Raw genomic sequence first — 15,862 nt, 5'->3', positions numbered from 1 at the left:
ATTGCTTTAATAAAAATAATTCAAATTTAACACGGTTCCTTTTTTTTTTTCTGAAGATTTTATTTATTCCACGGGGAAAGAGAGATCACAAGTAGGCAGAGAAGCAGGCAGAGGGAGAGGGGGAAGCAGGCGCTCTGCTCAGCCCTATGTGGGGCTGGATCCCAGGACCCTGAGATCATGACCCAAGCGGAAGGCAGAGGCTTAACCCCGAGCCACCCAGGCGCCCCAACACTGTTCCTTTTTCCTTCTTGAAAAACTGTTAACATTTCCCCCACAAAATGTTTACCTAATAAATTTTTATGCTTAGAGTTCTTACTGAGCATCCTTACGTTCTTTGCAGCATATTTGTATATAAGTTGAAATGCTGGATTTTGCCATGACCATAAGATACCAAATGTTCATATTTTGTTGTTAAAATTGTAATTAACACACAGTTGACCCAAATGGCAAATTGTGTATACTAGGAGTAAAGCTTTATTGGAAATGCCCCTCTTAAGAGGTGGGGGATTATATGGTTCCTACTAAATTAGAAAGCTTCGTTGACCAGTATTTCAAATTGTGTTCTGGTTGGCTTCCCAAAGATTTCTAAATGTAGGTTAAGTGTATTTATAGGTTTTTAAATAACAGTGGACCAAACTAAAATTGAAGATGGGTGAGAAGGGAAGATAGGTAAAGAGAACAGCCCTCGTGCATTGGCAGCCGGTGCGTCTACAGGCACAACAGCTTTATGTAAGCGCTTCTGTGAACTTGAGCATCTAGAAAGCGTTCCTTGAACTCCATGCCCACATGTTCCTTGGGAAATCTTGGGATATAGGTACCTTAGCAGACAGCAGTTCTCGAGAACTCCTTGCTGTGTGCTGGAAATCGTACCAGGATGTTCACTTTTGCACTATTAGAGCAAAGAAGTATTTAAAAATAGTAAGGGTATAAAGATGGTGTGCATTCTCTAGGGGAAATCCTGTGTGGCACTTAAAAGTTGCAAAATCTAAGTATCTCAGTTTAGAACAGTAATACTGTATTCATAGATAGAAACCTTGAAACAGGTTTCATTGAGCTTCAGTTCCATTTATATGCGGGTGGGTTCTAGCCATAAATACAGTATATAAATGGGTTTTCTCAAATCTTTTCTCCACCTTGCCATATTTTAAGAATACAGTAAAAAAATATAACAGGGGTGCTTGGGTGGCTCAGTGGGTTAAAGCCTCTGCCTTCGGCTCAGGTCATGATCCCGGGGTCCTGGGACCGAGCCCCGCATCAGGCTCTCTGCGGGGAGCCTGCTTCCTCCTCTCTCTCTCTCTCTGCCTGCCTCTCTGCCTACTTGTGATTTCTATCAAATAAATAAATAAAATCTTTAAAAAAATATATAACAAATGTGTTAATTGACTTACTGGTAAGGCTTCTGGTCAACAGGCTATTAAGTTTTGGGGGAGTCAAAGATACACAGATCTTCAACTGTGGGGGGGTGGATGTATCTAACCCCCCATTTAACTATAATATATGAAAAAAGCAACATTTACATTCATGGTGGTGGGAAGCATATGGGACAAGTGGGGTTATGCCTAAAAATGAAGATAAAAAGGAATTTACTTTTTAAAGATTTATTTTAGAACATGGGGTGGCAGGGAGAGGGAGAGACTCAAGCATGCTCAATCTTACGACCTGAACCAAAACCTAACAGACACTTAACCAACTGCTCTACCCAGGTGCCCCAAAAGGACTTTGCTTTTTAAAAATGTTTATCAATTCAAGATGGTAAGCACATAAAGGTCAAGTTCTTTGTTCTTGCCATTTTTTCATTTTCCCAAAGTATGTGTGAAACTAAAAAAATGTGTGGGAAGAATATTTTGTTTTTGTTTTTAAAGATTCTATTTATTTGACAGAGGGCAGAGAGAGAGGGGGAAGCAAGCTCCCTGCTGAGCAGAGAGCCCGATGCGGGACTCGATCCCAGGACCCTGGGATCATGACCCGAGCCGAAGGCAGAGGCTTTAACCCCCTGAGCCACCCAGGCGCCCCGGGAAGACTATTTTGACTAGATTGGTAGTAAAGGCATGGATAGTACTGATGAATGAAGTGCCAGTGAGCAGCCACACTGAAATGAAGCCATCCAAAGTAGGTGTGTAAATTCATTCCTGTCAGCACGAACCTCTCATGTATTTATTTCAAAACTCCAGACTTTCGTGTATGGTTCTCTTAGGGCTGTGATTGGGATTTCGTGAGGACAGGTGAAGGGATAGTGTCCAAAATTTAAGACTTTTGGCTTTAATAAGTGTCTTTGCCTAGATTTCCTAGGTGTTAAGCTTCCTACAGTTCTTTTAAAATGTCTTCCTTTCAAATTCTCAGTGTTAAAGACCCAAGCACCAGATTCTTCATAATTTTTATTCAAGCAGCAAAACATACAGGAGCTGAAAAAGATCATCACATTGATTAAAAAATATTAAATACCAATTAAATAAGAGATTCCCCTCAACAGTGAGCATTTAGTTTTGATTGTAGAACTTGAATATCTTTTGCACCGATACTTTTCTCTGATTATCACTTGATCAGAAAAAATACTCGTCCCAGTTCAAACATGACCTTAGGGTGATAAGAAATGAGATGTTAGTTTCACAGCAAATCACTGGTAAAAACCTAAATGATTTTTCCAAAATTGTGATTACTGAAAAATGCTCCCGAAGTCTTTCCCGCATGGCAAGCTGTCCAGACGTGAGGCAAAGGTTCTTGCTGCTGGGCTGGACCTTACAGACGTGCAGCTATAGAATATTCTCTCAATGCTATGTTCATAAATGCGACTCCTCCTTGTGCGTTCGCAGTATTACCATAGTCTCTTGAAACTCGCCTCACTTCCAGACAGACTTAGGACTTACAACAAAGCCATGCTCTTTTCCACTGTCATTTTCTATGTCAAATTATCTTTATTTTCATTTTTTTTTAGATTTTTCATTTTTTTTTTCTAGTTACACCCCATGTGGGGCTGGAACTCACAGTCCCGAGGCCAACAGTGTCCTACCCCGCTGGCTGAGCCAGCCAGGTGCCCCTGTGTTCATTCTGAACGGCTGTTCACCTCGATGGTGATGAGGATGACAATCATCCACTCGAGGCGGAGCGCCCTCTTCTCGGTCAGGTGATTCCGCATGAGATCTGTCAGCTCCATGCAGTGCTGGAGCTTCTCGTTCATAACCTGCGTCAGAAAAACCTTAGGAAGTACCTGTATTTATATTCAAACGGGTTTAAGAACTAAGTAACGTCACAGTTCAAAACTGTAAAGGTCTGAAATAGGTAAACAATTTATCCTCCAATTGTCGCTCCGTTCTCTCCCCAAGGCAACCTGCCCATGGGAACCTGCCTCCCGGGAGTCCGTCTAGAGACACTTGGATTCGCACAGACCGAACGGCGGGAAGTACTTCACCTACTGAAGCTCTTGCATTCTTAAGATTTGATGGAAGATGTAAAAAAGTTTTTGAGTCCCAGTTGTTGGTTAGCTGCCCTTCGGAGTTTAGTAGTTAAGAAAGGCAAATTTGAAACGTGTTGTGGCCAAAACGCCCGAAAAGATAAAAATGATGATTACTTTCTAAAACTGTTCAGGCTCTGCAAACCCCCAGACCGTACCATTTGGCTGGGGGCGCACTTGCCACTAGTTGGCACTGCTTTTAGTGCTGAACTGCAGAACTTTGGGGTTCCGATGCCCCGCCACGTGCTGGTTGGGGCAGGGTCACAGAAAACAGAATCCTTGGCGGGGGGTGGGGGGTTGTTTTTCTAAAAGACTTTACTTTTAAGTAACTATTATATCCAATGTGGGGCTTGAACTCATGACCCCGAGATCAAGAGTCGCATGCTGTACAGAATGAGCAGCCAGGCGCCCCCAGAAAACAGTCTTTGAATTTAAGACTTGGATGTGACCACTGGTGGGCTGGACCTCCTTAATCTCTGTATCTCACTTTCTTTTGAAAATTGGAAAAAGGCTGGAAACCTTTTTTAAAATAGTCTGATTCTCCCTGATTCCTTATGGGTTTGGTCTGGACATTTGAGACCTTCATCACAGACCATGTTTGGGGATTGACAGAAAGGTGCCGGCGTACCCTATGGACTGTGGCCGTGCGCAGAGCCTTAAACTGCCTCAGGAGCGCCTGGGTAGCTCCTCAGGTAAGGATCTGCCTTCCACTTGGGTCATGATCTCAGGGTCCTGGGATCGAGCCCCGCATCAGGCTCTCTGCTCAGAGGGGAGCCTGCTTCCCTTCCTCTCTCTCTGCCTCCTTGTGATCTCTCTCTCTCTGTCAAATAAATAAATAAAATCTTAAAAAAAAAGATTATTTATTTGGCAGAGAGAGAGAGAAGAGCGTGCACAAGCAGGAGTGGCAGGCAGAGGGAGAGGGAGAAGCAGACTCCTTGCCAAGCACGGAGCCCGACGTGGGACTCCGTCTGTGACCTGAGGTGAGGGGAGATGCTTAATGGACGGAGCCACCCAGGCACCCCTGGGGTGGAGATCTTTGATCTCTAATTCCCACTCCCTACAGTTATGCCCCACGGTGGACAGTCTTGAATCTACCCCCTTCTTAGCACTCCTTAATACTACACAGGAGGTCTTCATGAAATATTACTTGTTAAGAACAGATCCACTCCCCCCGCCCCCGACTGGCATCAAGGTTCTCATTCTAAGCAGCTGGATCACGTCACTCCATTCAACAGCTTTAAACATTTTAGCATCCACTGCCTTCTCGATAACATGAAACAATCCCAGATCATCTGGTCCAGTCACGCTTCAGAGGATGGCGTCCTGTGCCTTCCCAGCCTGCTCTTTCCTCGGTGCTCCGAAAGCACCGCTTCCTTATTTTAGCGCTTCCTTCATTCTGCCTCACAGCCATCTGCCGGCTGCCCAGCTCCCTTCCCCTCCCCCCCTGCCCCCCACACTTTGGGGAATGACTCTTCACCTGATGCCGCCACCCATGATCTCAGCACCCACCTGACACCCTCCCCAGCGCTCCCCGCCAAAGCCCCACGGTGGAAGGGGTGGCTAGGAGACCCAGGGGCTTAGCCAACCATAGCGCCCACTTCCTCCCCATATGGTTGGTCAAAGATGGACACATGTGCCAGTCCTTTGAAGTTGCCCGGCCGGGTGAAATGTAAACTTAGAGATTCCCTCTTCCCACACCCATTTCTCCCATTGCCACAGAGAAGGCCACAAGGAGGCCAACTTGGCTCGGAAAGTGGCGAGGAGAGACTGACTTATTTGGATCTGTGCGATAGACATTCCCCACTCCCACACTCTAGCCTTGTTCTTCTCAGCCTTTCATGGTGCTAAGTAAGCAAGCTCGTTCAAACTTTTCTGTGGTGTGCAAGCAAGACAGTCCCGGCTTCCTGCTTCGTTGAGCTGCAGAGTCATGCGTGTTGCCTGCACACACGTGAGGGAGCACAAGCAGGGATGGTACCACAGAGGTGGGAAATGGGGAGCAGGTGCTCACCAGGCAGGGAGTGGGCGCTGGGTGGCTCCGTCAGTGAAGCGTCTGCCTTTGGCTCAGCTCATGATCCCAGAGTCCTGCGAAGGGGTCCTGCATCGGCTCCCTGCTCAGCGGGGAGCCTGCTTCTCCCTGTCCCTCCTCACATCCCCTCCCCCGCTCTTTCTCTCTCTCTCTCTCTCTCTCACACACACACACACACACAATAAATAAAATCTTAAAAGAGATAGGCAGGTGCCAGGAAGAAAGGGTAGGGAGCCAAGGGAAGGGGAGAGCACCTCCGATAGGAAACAGCACAGAGGCAAAGTATGCTAGATACTTGGAAGGAAGTACTTAAAAATGAGGTTAAAAAGGTAAGTTAGTGCCAAATCGTGAGTGGAACGGTGTGACCAGGCCATGGCAATAGGAATAGGATTCCATATGGAATTAATGTCGGAAATCAGCTGATCTTAAGACAGGGAGAGAAACCTAGATGACTGGGGGGGGGGTGTCCAGTGGAATCACGGGGGTCCTCAGAAGTGGAATTGGCAGGTACACGAGCTTAAAGTGATGCTACGCAAGGAGTCCTGAACTCGCCTCTGTTACAGGGAAGGGGCTGCAAGCCGAGAATGTGGGCAGCCTGTGGGAAGTGCGAAAGGCAAGGGAAGAGCCTTTCCCTACGCACAGCCTGCAGAGAGGAACGCAGCCCTGCCAACACCTTGATTTTGGCTCAGTGACTGTCAAGGCACACTGCTGACCTACAGAGCTCTCACACAATACACTCATGCTAAGCCAGTTGGGATGATTTGTTACAGCAGCAAGAGAAGCTTACTGCACCATGCTGTAACACCGGAATTTTATTCTGTAGGTAACGTGGAGACCTTTGTTCAGTCTTCAAACATTGGTTGTGTTGTGACCACGCCGTGCTGGGCAAGGAGATGGAATGGTGAATCAGACAGACACATCCCTGCCTTCCAGCTCAAGGGTGCAGTGGAAAGGATAGGGGGCAGCCAAGGTCTGAGAAGAGTCTGGGGGAGAGACGAGGGTGAGTGAGAGCAGAAGTGTCATAGGCGGGGGCCTGAAGGCAGGGGTCAGTATGGTACCCCCCCAGTTACACCAGCCCATGGCCTATCGTACAGACTTGCCATAAATATCTGTCAATGGATGAAGGACATGGAGGAGAAAAGGAAAGGATGGTGTGATTGGACACGGAGGCTGACAGAGAAAGAGGAAACCACCAGGCCTTTCGGTTTTCTGGTTGACTGACAGATGGGAGGGGACTAATGGTCCTGCCACAAGCTGAAATGGAGACTAGAGGTTCAGTTTTCTGGGAAAATACCATGGGCTTCATTCTGAAATCTTACTCACCGATTAAGTCTACAAATATTTACTGAGCCGTGTGCTCTGTGTGAGGACTTGCCAACAACTGGGAAGATACCAGGGAAGAAAATAACCCTGGTGTCTGATCTCAGGGAGCCGACCGTCTAGTGTGGGGTGACCCAGAGCACTGACTCTCAAAGCGCCGCTAGGAGACAGGTCACCGCCGAAGGCGTGTGAGATCTGGGAGGCAACGGGAAACACCCGGAAGGCCAGCAGAGACCAGAGGTTGGAGATACTCAGTTAAAAATCATCCGGAAAACATGGGTCGGAAGTCATGGACCCGAAGAGGAGAGCTGATGGGACAGGCAGTGGGAGAAGCAGCCGGGACAGAACTTTGGAGGACACTCACAGAGAAGATGCAGCGAGGGACGCCCCCCTGCCTGGCTCTTCGCCCCAACTGCCCTGCTGTGCCTCCCTCTCCCCTTTTCTAGTCCGTCTCTTAATTACCAAATGAAATGACTTGACCTCCACCCTCAACGCCTCGGGACTCCTTTGAGCATATCTCACGCCTAATACTCTTATTTTCCTCCAGATTCCTTTCCCTGGGGAAAAAGAAAACCAACCAAACAAATGGAACAAGAACCGCTTTCTCCTGGCATTTCACTAACCCTCTTTGCTCTGGGTGTCGTCCTGTTAGATGGCAAAGCTTGCCGAAGGGCCGCACCAGCGCTTTTCTCTTGTATCCCTTACAACCCCAGTGTGGCGCTGAGCACCCTAAGGCAGGCTAAATCCTTTTAACTTCTTCTAAATAATCTTCACATAACCCAACTAGTCTTAACTGCCTTCAGCGTGATAAGACAATACTCTGAGAGAGGCACCTGGGGGGCTCAGTGGTTCAAGCATCTGCCTTTGGCTTGGGTCACGATCCCAGGGTCCCGGGATTGAGCCCTTCCCCGGGCTCCCTGCTCAGTGGGGAACCTGCTTCTCCCTACCCCCCACCCCCCCTTATGCTCTCTCTCTCTCAAATAAACAAAATCTTTGAAAAAAAAAAAAAAAAAAAAAAAAAGGATGGGGCGCCTGGGTGGCTCAGTGGGTTAAAGCCTCTGCCTTCGGCTCAGGTCATGATCCCAGGATCCTGTTTCCCCCTCTCTCTGCCTACTTGTGATCTCTCTCTCTGTCAAATAAATAAATAAAATCTTAAAAAAAAAAAAAAAAAGGAACATACTCTGAGAAACATAGTCTGGGAACTTCTAAGTATGCTTGGTAACTTGTGGAAGATTTAACACCAAAAGAAAAATGGCTCAGAGTGGGCCTGGGAAATGAAAAACAATTAGCTGTAATGACTCAATCAAGCCACGAAGGTGACGAGAGTAATGATAATTGGGCACCCTGCTGCAGGGGAGCCAAATTCAGTGGGATGTGAGAGGACTTCCATAAAAATTGTCAGTTACCAAAGGAATTCTGATGAGCGTGAGTTTGAGTTGCTTTGTAATGAGTTTTCAGAAACAGAACGTCCAAATCCATTAGATAAAGTGAAATGTAGTCTCAACCCAGGTGGCCATCATGCCCAGCAGCCGTGTACGCGCTACAGGTCCCAATCCACGTCTCTTACCCTCTGGGCCCATGAGCCCAATAATCCCTCCATCTCTGGTGTGCCCATCATATATTTAGATATTTAGGGGAAAAGTAGCTTCTATCCCTTTTGCTGCTGTGTTTTAAGGAAGGAGAGGGGGAAATCCCACGAGTGTAGGTCCAATTTCCTGTAAGTCCCTTTCCCCCTAACACCTTGCTACTTCTACTTTTAGCTATCTTGCCCCAGTTCCTAACATAGAATCCAATAAAGATGTGGTAGAAATATATAATTTATAAAGATAATTAAAATCAATCTTGAATTTTAGCTCCGAAAGAAAAAATGAAGTGGAGTTTCAGGGACTGTTGGTATTATGGAATTAAAGTTTGTGTCCCCCTTAAATTCCTACAGTGAAACCCTAATCCCGAAGGTGATCGTATCTGGAGATGGGGCATTTGGGAGGCGATCGGGTGTAGGCGGAGTCATGAGGGCAGGGTCAGCGTCCTTACAGGGAGAGGAGGGGACACGAGACAGCATTCTCTCTCCTGTCATGCGAGGACACAGTGAGAAGACGGTGGTCCACGACCCCGAAGAAGGCCCTCGCCAGGAACCCGGTCTGCACATGTCATCAGAACACGAAGATGCAGGTTGTCAGCGCTGCACGCGAGGGGTATGTACAGAAAACTCCAGAAGCAGAGGCACAGACCAGAGGGGGAAACCTTTCCAAGGACGGGACATTTGGGCTCATCTGGCAAAAGGCAACCAGGGATGGTCCTGGCCCCAAAGTACCAAGTGAATTGAATCTCATCAACTTGAAGGAACATAAGCTACAGATTATCTGTGATGCTGTGAAATTTTAAAAGACCCTTATTTTTATCCTGATTAACTGCAACGGATGTATCCTCGCGCTGTACTTAGTTGAGGACTGAGGAGCCAGGAGGACTGTCGTTCCATCTAGTTCATATGAGATTTAAAAACAAAAACGGCCACAGAACTGACTTGTTCCGGGGCTTTCCCAATCTGGGGACTGACTGGACCCCCCCCCCCCCCGCGCTGGCTGTTTGGGCTGCACGGTCACCTTCCAATGGCGTCTCGGCTGGAGGTGCCCCTCCCGGGTTAGCAGAGTGATGAGCTGCGGCATGTTCTCCGGGTTTCCCTTCCTCCTCAGCAGTTGGTTCCCGTCCCGCTAGCTGATGATTTCATTGACTTCATCTTCACTATTGCTCCTGCTCTGACATGTCTCATCTTCAACTCTGACTTTCCTGCTGGACGTTGCTCCCGTTGAGTAAGTTCTTGAAAGACGTCCTTGTCTTTATACTTCTCTGAACCATATGCTCAATCCGCCTTTAGAATTGGTCATCATCATCTTTTATCTCCTTTCTTGTATTCTTGTCCATGAGGGACAAGCGAAGGACACCTTGGGCATACTTGAGGGAAGATGGGATGGGCAGGGAAGCAGCTGGTTATTTGGGTTTCTGCCCAGCCACTTTCACGGACTCGATTAGGCCCAGCACGCTGATTATCGGAAGAGGTAGGGAAGGTCTGCTGCTGCGTGGCGGCAATGACTTTATATCTTGTCACATCGACCATGATTCCATCACGAGTCTCCATTACATGAAAGAGACATCCATGAGCAGTAACTCGAGAGCTCTCCAATCTGCCTCCAGTGAATGTGTCTCATCGACACTGATGTTTTCATTTAGTCTATTACAGAATTCTCACCAGATGCTTTATTTTCAAATTAACGTTACTGAGGCGTAGTTTACGCATGATAGAATGCAGCCATTCTAAGTAGACAACTGGAAGACTTTTGACAAACAGATATCCTTGTAACTGCCCGCAGAACATTCCCCATCACCCCCAAAAGTTCCCTGGTGCTCCTTGGAAACTACAGCCCCATCCACTCACCCCCTCCCCAGCTCCAGGAAATCATGGATTTACTTTCTTTCTTTCTTTTTTTTTTTTTTGAGATTTTATTTATTTATCTGACAGAGAGAGATCACAAGTAGGCAGAGAGGCAGGCAGAGAGAGAGGAGGGGGCAGGCTCCCTGCGGAGCAGAGAGCCCGATGCGGGGCTCAATCCCAGGACCCTGAGATCATGACCTGAGCCGAAGGCAGAGGCTTTAACCCACTGAGCCACCCAGGCGCCCCACAGATCTACTTTCTGTACCAATAGATGTAATTGCCTTTCTAGAGCCCATAAACACAACCGCGCATGTGTTCGTGTCTGGATTTTTTTCACCCGGCGTGACTCTGATATTCACCGTGTTGTGGCAGGAACCAGTTGTGGGCCTACTGTTGCTGACTGCCAGTCCGCTCTGCGGATATGGCACAGTTTGTTTATTCACCACCTGCTGCTGGGTACCTCACTGCTCTCCCTCTGGGCGATTATGAATAAAGCTGCTGCGAACATTTGCGTATGAAACACTGTGAGGACATGTGTTTTCATTTCTCCTGGGTAAGACACTTAGGAAGAAGAACTGTTGAGTCTTGTAGTAAGACAACGGTTAATTTTATGAGAAAACGCCAAGCCGTGGTACTGATTTCTAGTCCCACAGGTAATGAAGTTCTAGAGGCTTCACACCCTTACTCACCCTTAGCATTAGTCTGTTCAACTGCAGCCACGCTAAGGGGTGTGTAGTGAAACCACATTGTAGTTCTAATCGCACTTTCTTGGTGAACAAGGACGTTGAACATCTTTTCATGTTCCTTTGGCCATTTGCATTATTTTCTTTTGTGAGGTGTCTGTTCAAATCTTTTGGCCATTTATGTATTTTTACTTTAAAGATTTTATTTTATTTATTTGAGAGAGAGTGCAAGCACGGGGAGGGACAGAGGGAGAAGCAGGCTCCCCGCTGAGCAAGGAGCCCAACGTGGGACTCAATCCCAGAACCCTGGGATCATGACCTGCTTAATCTTTTTTTTTTTTTTTTTTTAAGATTTTATTTATTTGACACAGATAGAGAGATCACAAGCAGGCAGAGAGGCAGGCAGAGAGAGAGGAGGAAGCAGGCTCCCTGCTGAGCACAGAGCCCCATGCAGGGCTTGATCCCAGGACTCTGAGATCATGACCTGAGCTGAAGGCAGAGGCTTTAACCCACTGAGCCACCTAGATGCCCCTGACTTGCTTAATCTTAACCGACTGAGCACCCAGGCGCCCCAAGAGATTGATCTTTGACCAATATAAATCAGTTCAATAATGAAGGGATAATATTTTCAACAAATGGTGTTGAAACAGTTGGATAGCGGAACTCTATCCTTTACTTCACACCATTTTAAAATGGGTCAGAGGGGTACCTGGGTGGCTCAGTGAGTTAAAGCCTCTGCCTTCAGCTAGGGTCATGATCCCAGGGTCCTGGTATCGAGCCCCACATCTGGCTCTATGCTCAGCAGGGAGCCTGCTTCCTCCTCTCTCTCTCTCTCTCTCTGCCTGCCTCTCTGCCTACTTGTGATCTCTGTCAAATAAATAAATAAAATCTTAAAAAAAAAAGGATCAGAGACCTAAATGTTGATGTTAACACCTACTGATTGTCTTTTCTCAGTTGCTCCCACCAAGTTAGTACTTCCTGTTTCACTAAAGCTAAAATTTTAAAACTTCAAGAAGAAAATAAAGGATAAAAGCCTCATGAATTTGAGCCAGGTAAAGATTTCTTAGGAAAAAAAAAAGCATGAACCTTGGGAGGAAAAACTTCATAAGTTGAACTTCACCAAAACTAAAAGTTAATGCTCTTTGAAAGACACTGTTAAGAATATGGAAAAGTGGGGTCCCTGGGTGGCTCAGTCGTTAAGTGTCTGTCTTCCGCTCAGGTCATGATCCCAGGGTCCTGGGATCAAGCCCCGCATCAGCCTTCCTGCTCAGCAGCAGGCCTGCTTCTCCCTCTCCCACTCCCCCTGCTTGTGTTCCTTCTCTCACTGTCTCTCTCTCTGTGTCAAATAAATAAAATCTTTAAAAAAAAAAAAGGATATGAAAAGGCAAGCCACAGGCTGGGGGGACACATTCTCCGCAGACGTACCTGACGAAGGACTTCTCCAGCATATACGAAGAACTGTTTCTATTCAATGTTTAAAGCACAGTCCAATTTTGTTAATGGGCAAAAGAGGGGCGTCTGCCTTGTTCTGTTGGGTAAGCGCCTGCCTTCGGCTCCGGTCATGATCCTGGGGTCCTGGGATTGAGCCCTGTGTTGGGTTCCTGGCTCAGCCAGAAGGTTTCGTCTCCCTCTCTCTCTCTGCCTGCTGCCCCCCCGCTTGTGCTCTCTGTGCAATAAATAAATAAAATCTTTTTTTAAAAAAGTATTCTTAAGTAATCTGAGGTTTTGATGCTATTGTAAATGGTATTTCAAAATTTTCATTTTCCAATCGTTCATTGGTAGTGTAAAGAAAAAGAATTATTTTTTATATAGTGACCTTGGATTTTGCGATTTTGGTAAATTCACTAATTTGTTCTATTAGCTTTTTTGGTAGATGTTTTAGGACATTCTCCATACAAGATCCTATCGTCTGTGAATAAATTTGGTTTTACTTCTTTTCGCAGGAGATGTTCAATCTTGGGGCTATGATAAAGCCACCCGGAGGGATTAGTGCCTTGTCTAGCTGGCAGTGCATGGGGCTTTCTCCCCGGGTCCAGGGTGCCAGAGACTGGGTGAGTTAGCACCTGATTCTCCCAGCCGCTGATGGGTGACAGCAGTTACATGTCAATCCTTTCATGGTGGGACTCTGTCTCAAACTGGCCTGGATACTGAAGACAGAGGATACTCTGCATAGTACACATGGCGGGGAGGAGCCTACATGGCCCTTTTGTTCTCACCGATGTTTGTCTTCTGTTTGCACTTGATCTTGGCCATGAATTAGCTGACCATCTGGTTGTCAAGGTATTCTTCACGCAAGGTGTCCTCAGTTGTAGACCTGATGCCAGCAATTCCATCTTGTACAGTGAGGACAGACACATAAAGATGGCCTCCTTCCAGGTGAAAGATCCGCTCATTTCTTTGGCATCAACCTTCCTGCCCAAGCCAAGCGGCAGTGGCAGTTGGCTTACTGATGATTCAGAACACAAGACCCGTGATGCTTGCTGGCAGGGCCTTTGGTGGCGTGAAGCAGGGCGTCACTAAAGTGGCAGCACTGTGAGAACGATGCAGGTCACGGTGCTGACCAAGCAGGCTTCTAAAAATGTTCTCCACCTTTTTCAAAACCGGAAGTCTGTGTTAGGCAGACACTAACCAAGGACCACCCAAAGGTCCTCGTCTCTGGGCACTCATACCCTTGTGCAATCCCCTCCCTGGGACTGTGGGCTGGGCCCAGTGACTTGTTTCTGACAAAAAGAATAGAGCGAAAGTGACAGGCTGTAATTGCTGCGATTAGGTTACAAGAGACTGTGGGTCCATCTTGGTAGTGCTCTGCCCCCCTTTTCTCACCTGCTCAGCCCCATGAAACAAGCTGCCATGCTGCGAGGTGCCTGCTCCCCAGAGAAGACTATGGGGCAGGGAACTGAGGGAGGCCTCTCTGGCCAACAGCTCGGGAGGAACTGAGGCTTTAGCCCAACACCCCGAGAGGAACTGAATCTTGTCAACAACACATGAGTGAACTAGGAAGTTCACCTTCCCAGCGGATCCCTGAGACCACAGAGAGAGAGCGAGCGCCGGAGGCCCTGGCTGAGCTGGACCCGGGTTCCTGACCCACAGACAGTAAGACAGCAAGCGCTGTTTTAAGCCACTCGGTTTTGGAACAGTCTGTTTCACAATGAGAGCTAACAACACAACCACAGGGGGTCCCTCAACTCCGTAAAGCGTTTAGCATCCCTTTCTAGAGACAGTCCACAACCACGCAAGTCCAATGCTCTTCATGTCTGAGCAGATATCTGGATTATCAAACCCTGTCTAGTTAGTCATTTAATATCTAAACCCATTTTGGAATCCACTGACATTTGAATCTTAGAGTATCACTGATCAATCCTCTTGCAGCAGCTAAAAGCAGCACAGTTTAGGATGGGCCTCCTTCCCTGACTGCTGGCAATGACCTCTGCTCTCCGGTGCTGGAAACTGCCCATACGGGCAGTGGCGGTAACAAGGTCAGAGACAACGAAGGTGACTTCGATGTTGTCATTCAAGGGGAAATGTCTGGCCTGGAGGAAAATATGTAGACACCAGAGTTGCCAGATGATTCAATGAGCCATGGTAGGCTGCTGAAATTGTAAGTCATTTTTAAAAAAAGATTTTATTTGTTTGAGAGAGAGTGCACATACAATCTGGGAAAGGAGACAGCCTAATGCACGGCTTGATGCCGCGACCCTGAGATCATGACCTGAGCTAAAATCAAGAGCTGGATGCTCAGCCAACTGAGCCCTGTAAGTCATTTATTTTTGACGGGGCATGGGATGAATGTGGGGAAGCGGGAGGAGGTAAGATTGGAAAAGAGGAAAGAACACGAAGGTCCTTGTATCTGAAGCAAAAACACTTGAACATAACTCTTGAGGCAATGAGGACAACTGGGCGTACTAACTTGGTGGGAGCCACTGAGAAAAGACAATCAGTAGGTGTTAACATCAAGATAAGTCAGAGGCTGAAATGATCTGACCGGAATTTTAAAGCAGTCGTCATAAAACTGCTTCAATAAGCGTATTATGAACAGGCTTGAAACAAATGAAAAACAAACAAAAACAAACCAAAGTCCCAGCAAAGAGCTAGAAAGCATAAGGAGAATCATAGGGAAATTTTAGAATTGTGTCTTTAGACAGATAAAACAAGCAAAATAAAAAACCCAGTGGTGGGCTCGGCAGCCAAAGAATCTGTAAACTTGAAGACAGAACGATGGAAGTTATCCCTTATGAACACCACAGTGGAAACAGACTAGAGAACAACTGAATAGAGCCTCACGTACATGTGGGAGTGTAAGAAAGGACCTGATGTTCACGTTATCCCATCAGAAACCAAACAGCCCAGAACTAGATGCCGCAGCATTTTTTGGGTGCTGGAAGAGAACGGTCAGTCCAGAATCCTAGAGCCGCCAGGAAGGGAGGAAATCAAGAGAGTCTCAGACAAAAGGACAACTAGGAGACTGTGTTTCTATGGACGTATCCTAAAGGAATAACTAAAGAATGTTCTTGAAACAGGAAGGAATCAATAAAAGAAATCATGGAACATCATGAAGGAAAAAAGAACAACAGAAAAAAAATATATACGTAAATACAATAGAATTTCCTTCTCCTCTCGAGTTTTCTAAAATTATATTCGATGGTTAAAGCAAAAATTATAACCGTGATGGAGTTCTCAATGTCTGCAGAACACTGTAAATGGTGGCGGGTAAAGGGATATAAAGGGTAGCAGATTTCTGTACTTGATTTAACCTGGTAAAATGTCAAAATGAGTAGCCTGTGATCAGCTATGTATGTATAAGAGAGTATCTAGGGCAACCATTAAATATCTATTCAAAGAGGTTTACTAAAAATATACAAATAGATAAATCAAAATGAAATTCCAAAAAATGTTTAAGTAATGCACAGGAGGGCAGGGTTTGACAGGGACGATAACTTAGATGGATGGCAAGGGCA

General features: G+C 46.6%; 1 protein-coding gene across 1 annotated transcript in view; it reads right to left on the bottom strand.

Annotated features, from left to right (window-relative positions):
- Positions 1 to 2,348: 2,348 nt before the first annotated feature.
- RMND1 (required for meiotic nuclear division 1 homolog) overlaps positions 2,349 to 15,862 on the bottom strand; it is a 39,741-nt gene continuing 26,227 nt past the window's right edge. Inside the window, exons 11-12 of the mRNA XM_046005629.1 lie at positions 3,062 to 3,178; positions 2,349 to 2,574 (exon numbers count right to left, since the gene is read on the bottom strand). Coding sequence (XP_045861585.1) covers positions 2,533 to 2,574; positions 3,062 to 3,178 — 159 coding nt within the window. The 3' untranslated portion in view covers positions 2,349 to 2,532. The remainder of the gene's footprint in view (positions 2,575 to 3,061; positions 3,179 to 15,862) is intronic.

Source organism: Meles meles, chromosome 5 (assembly GCF_922984935.1).
Source record: "Meles meles chromosome 5, mMelMel3.1 paternal haplotype, whole genome shotgun sequence".
Lineage (NCBI taxonomy): Eukaryota > Metazoa > Chordata > Mammalia > Carnivora > Mustelidae > Meles > Meles meles.
This window is presented reverse-complemented; position numbering and strand designations above follow the sequence as displayed.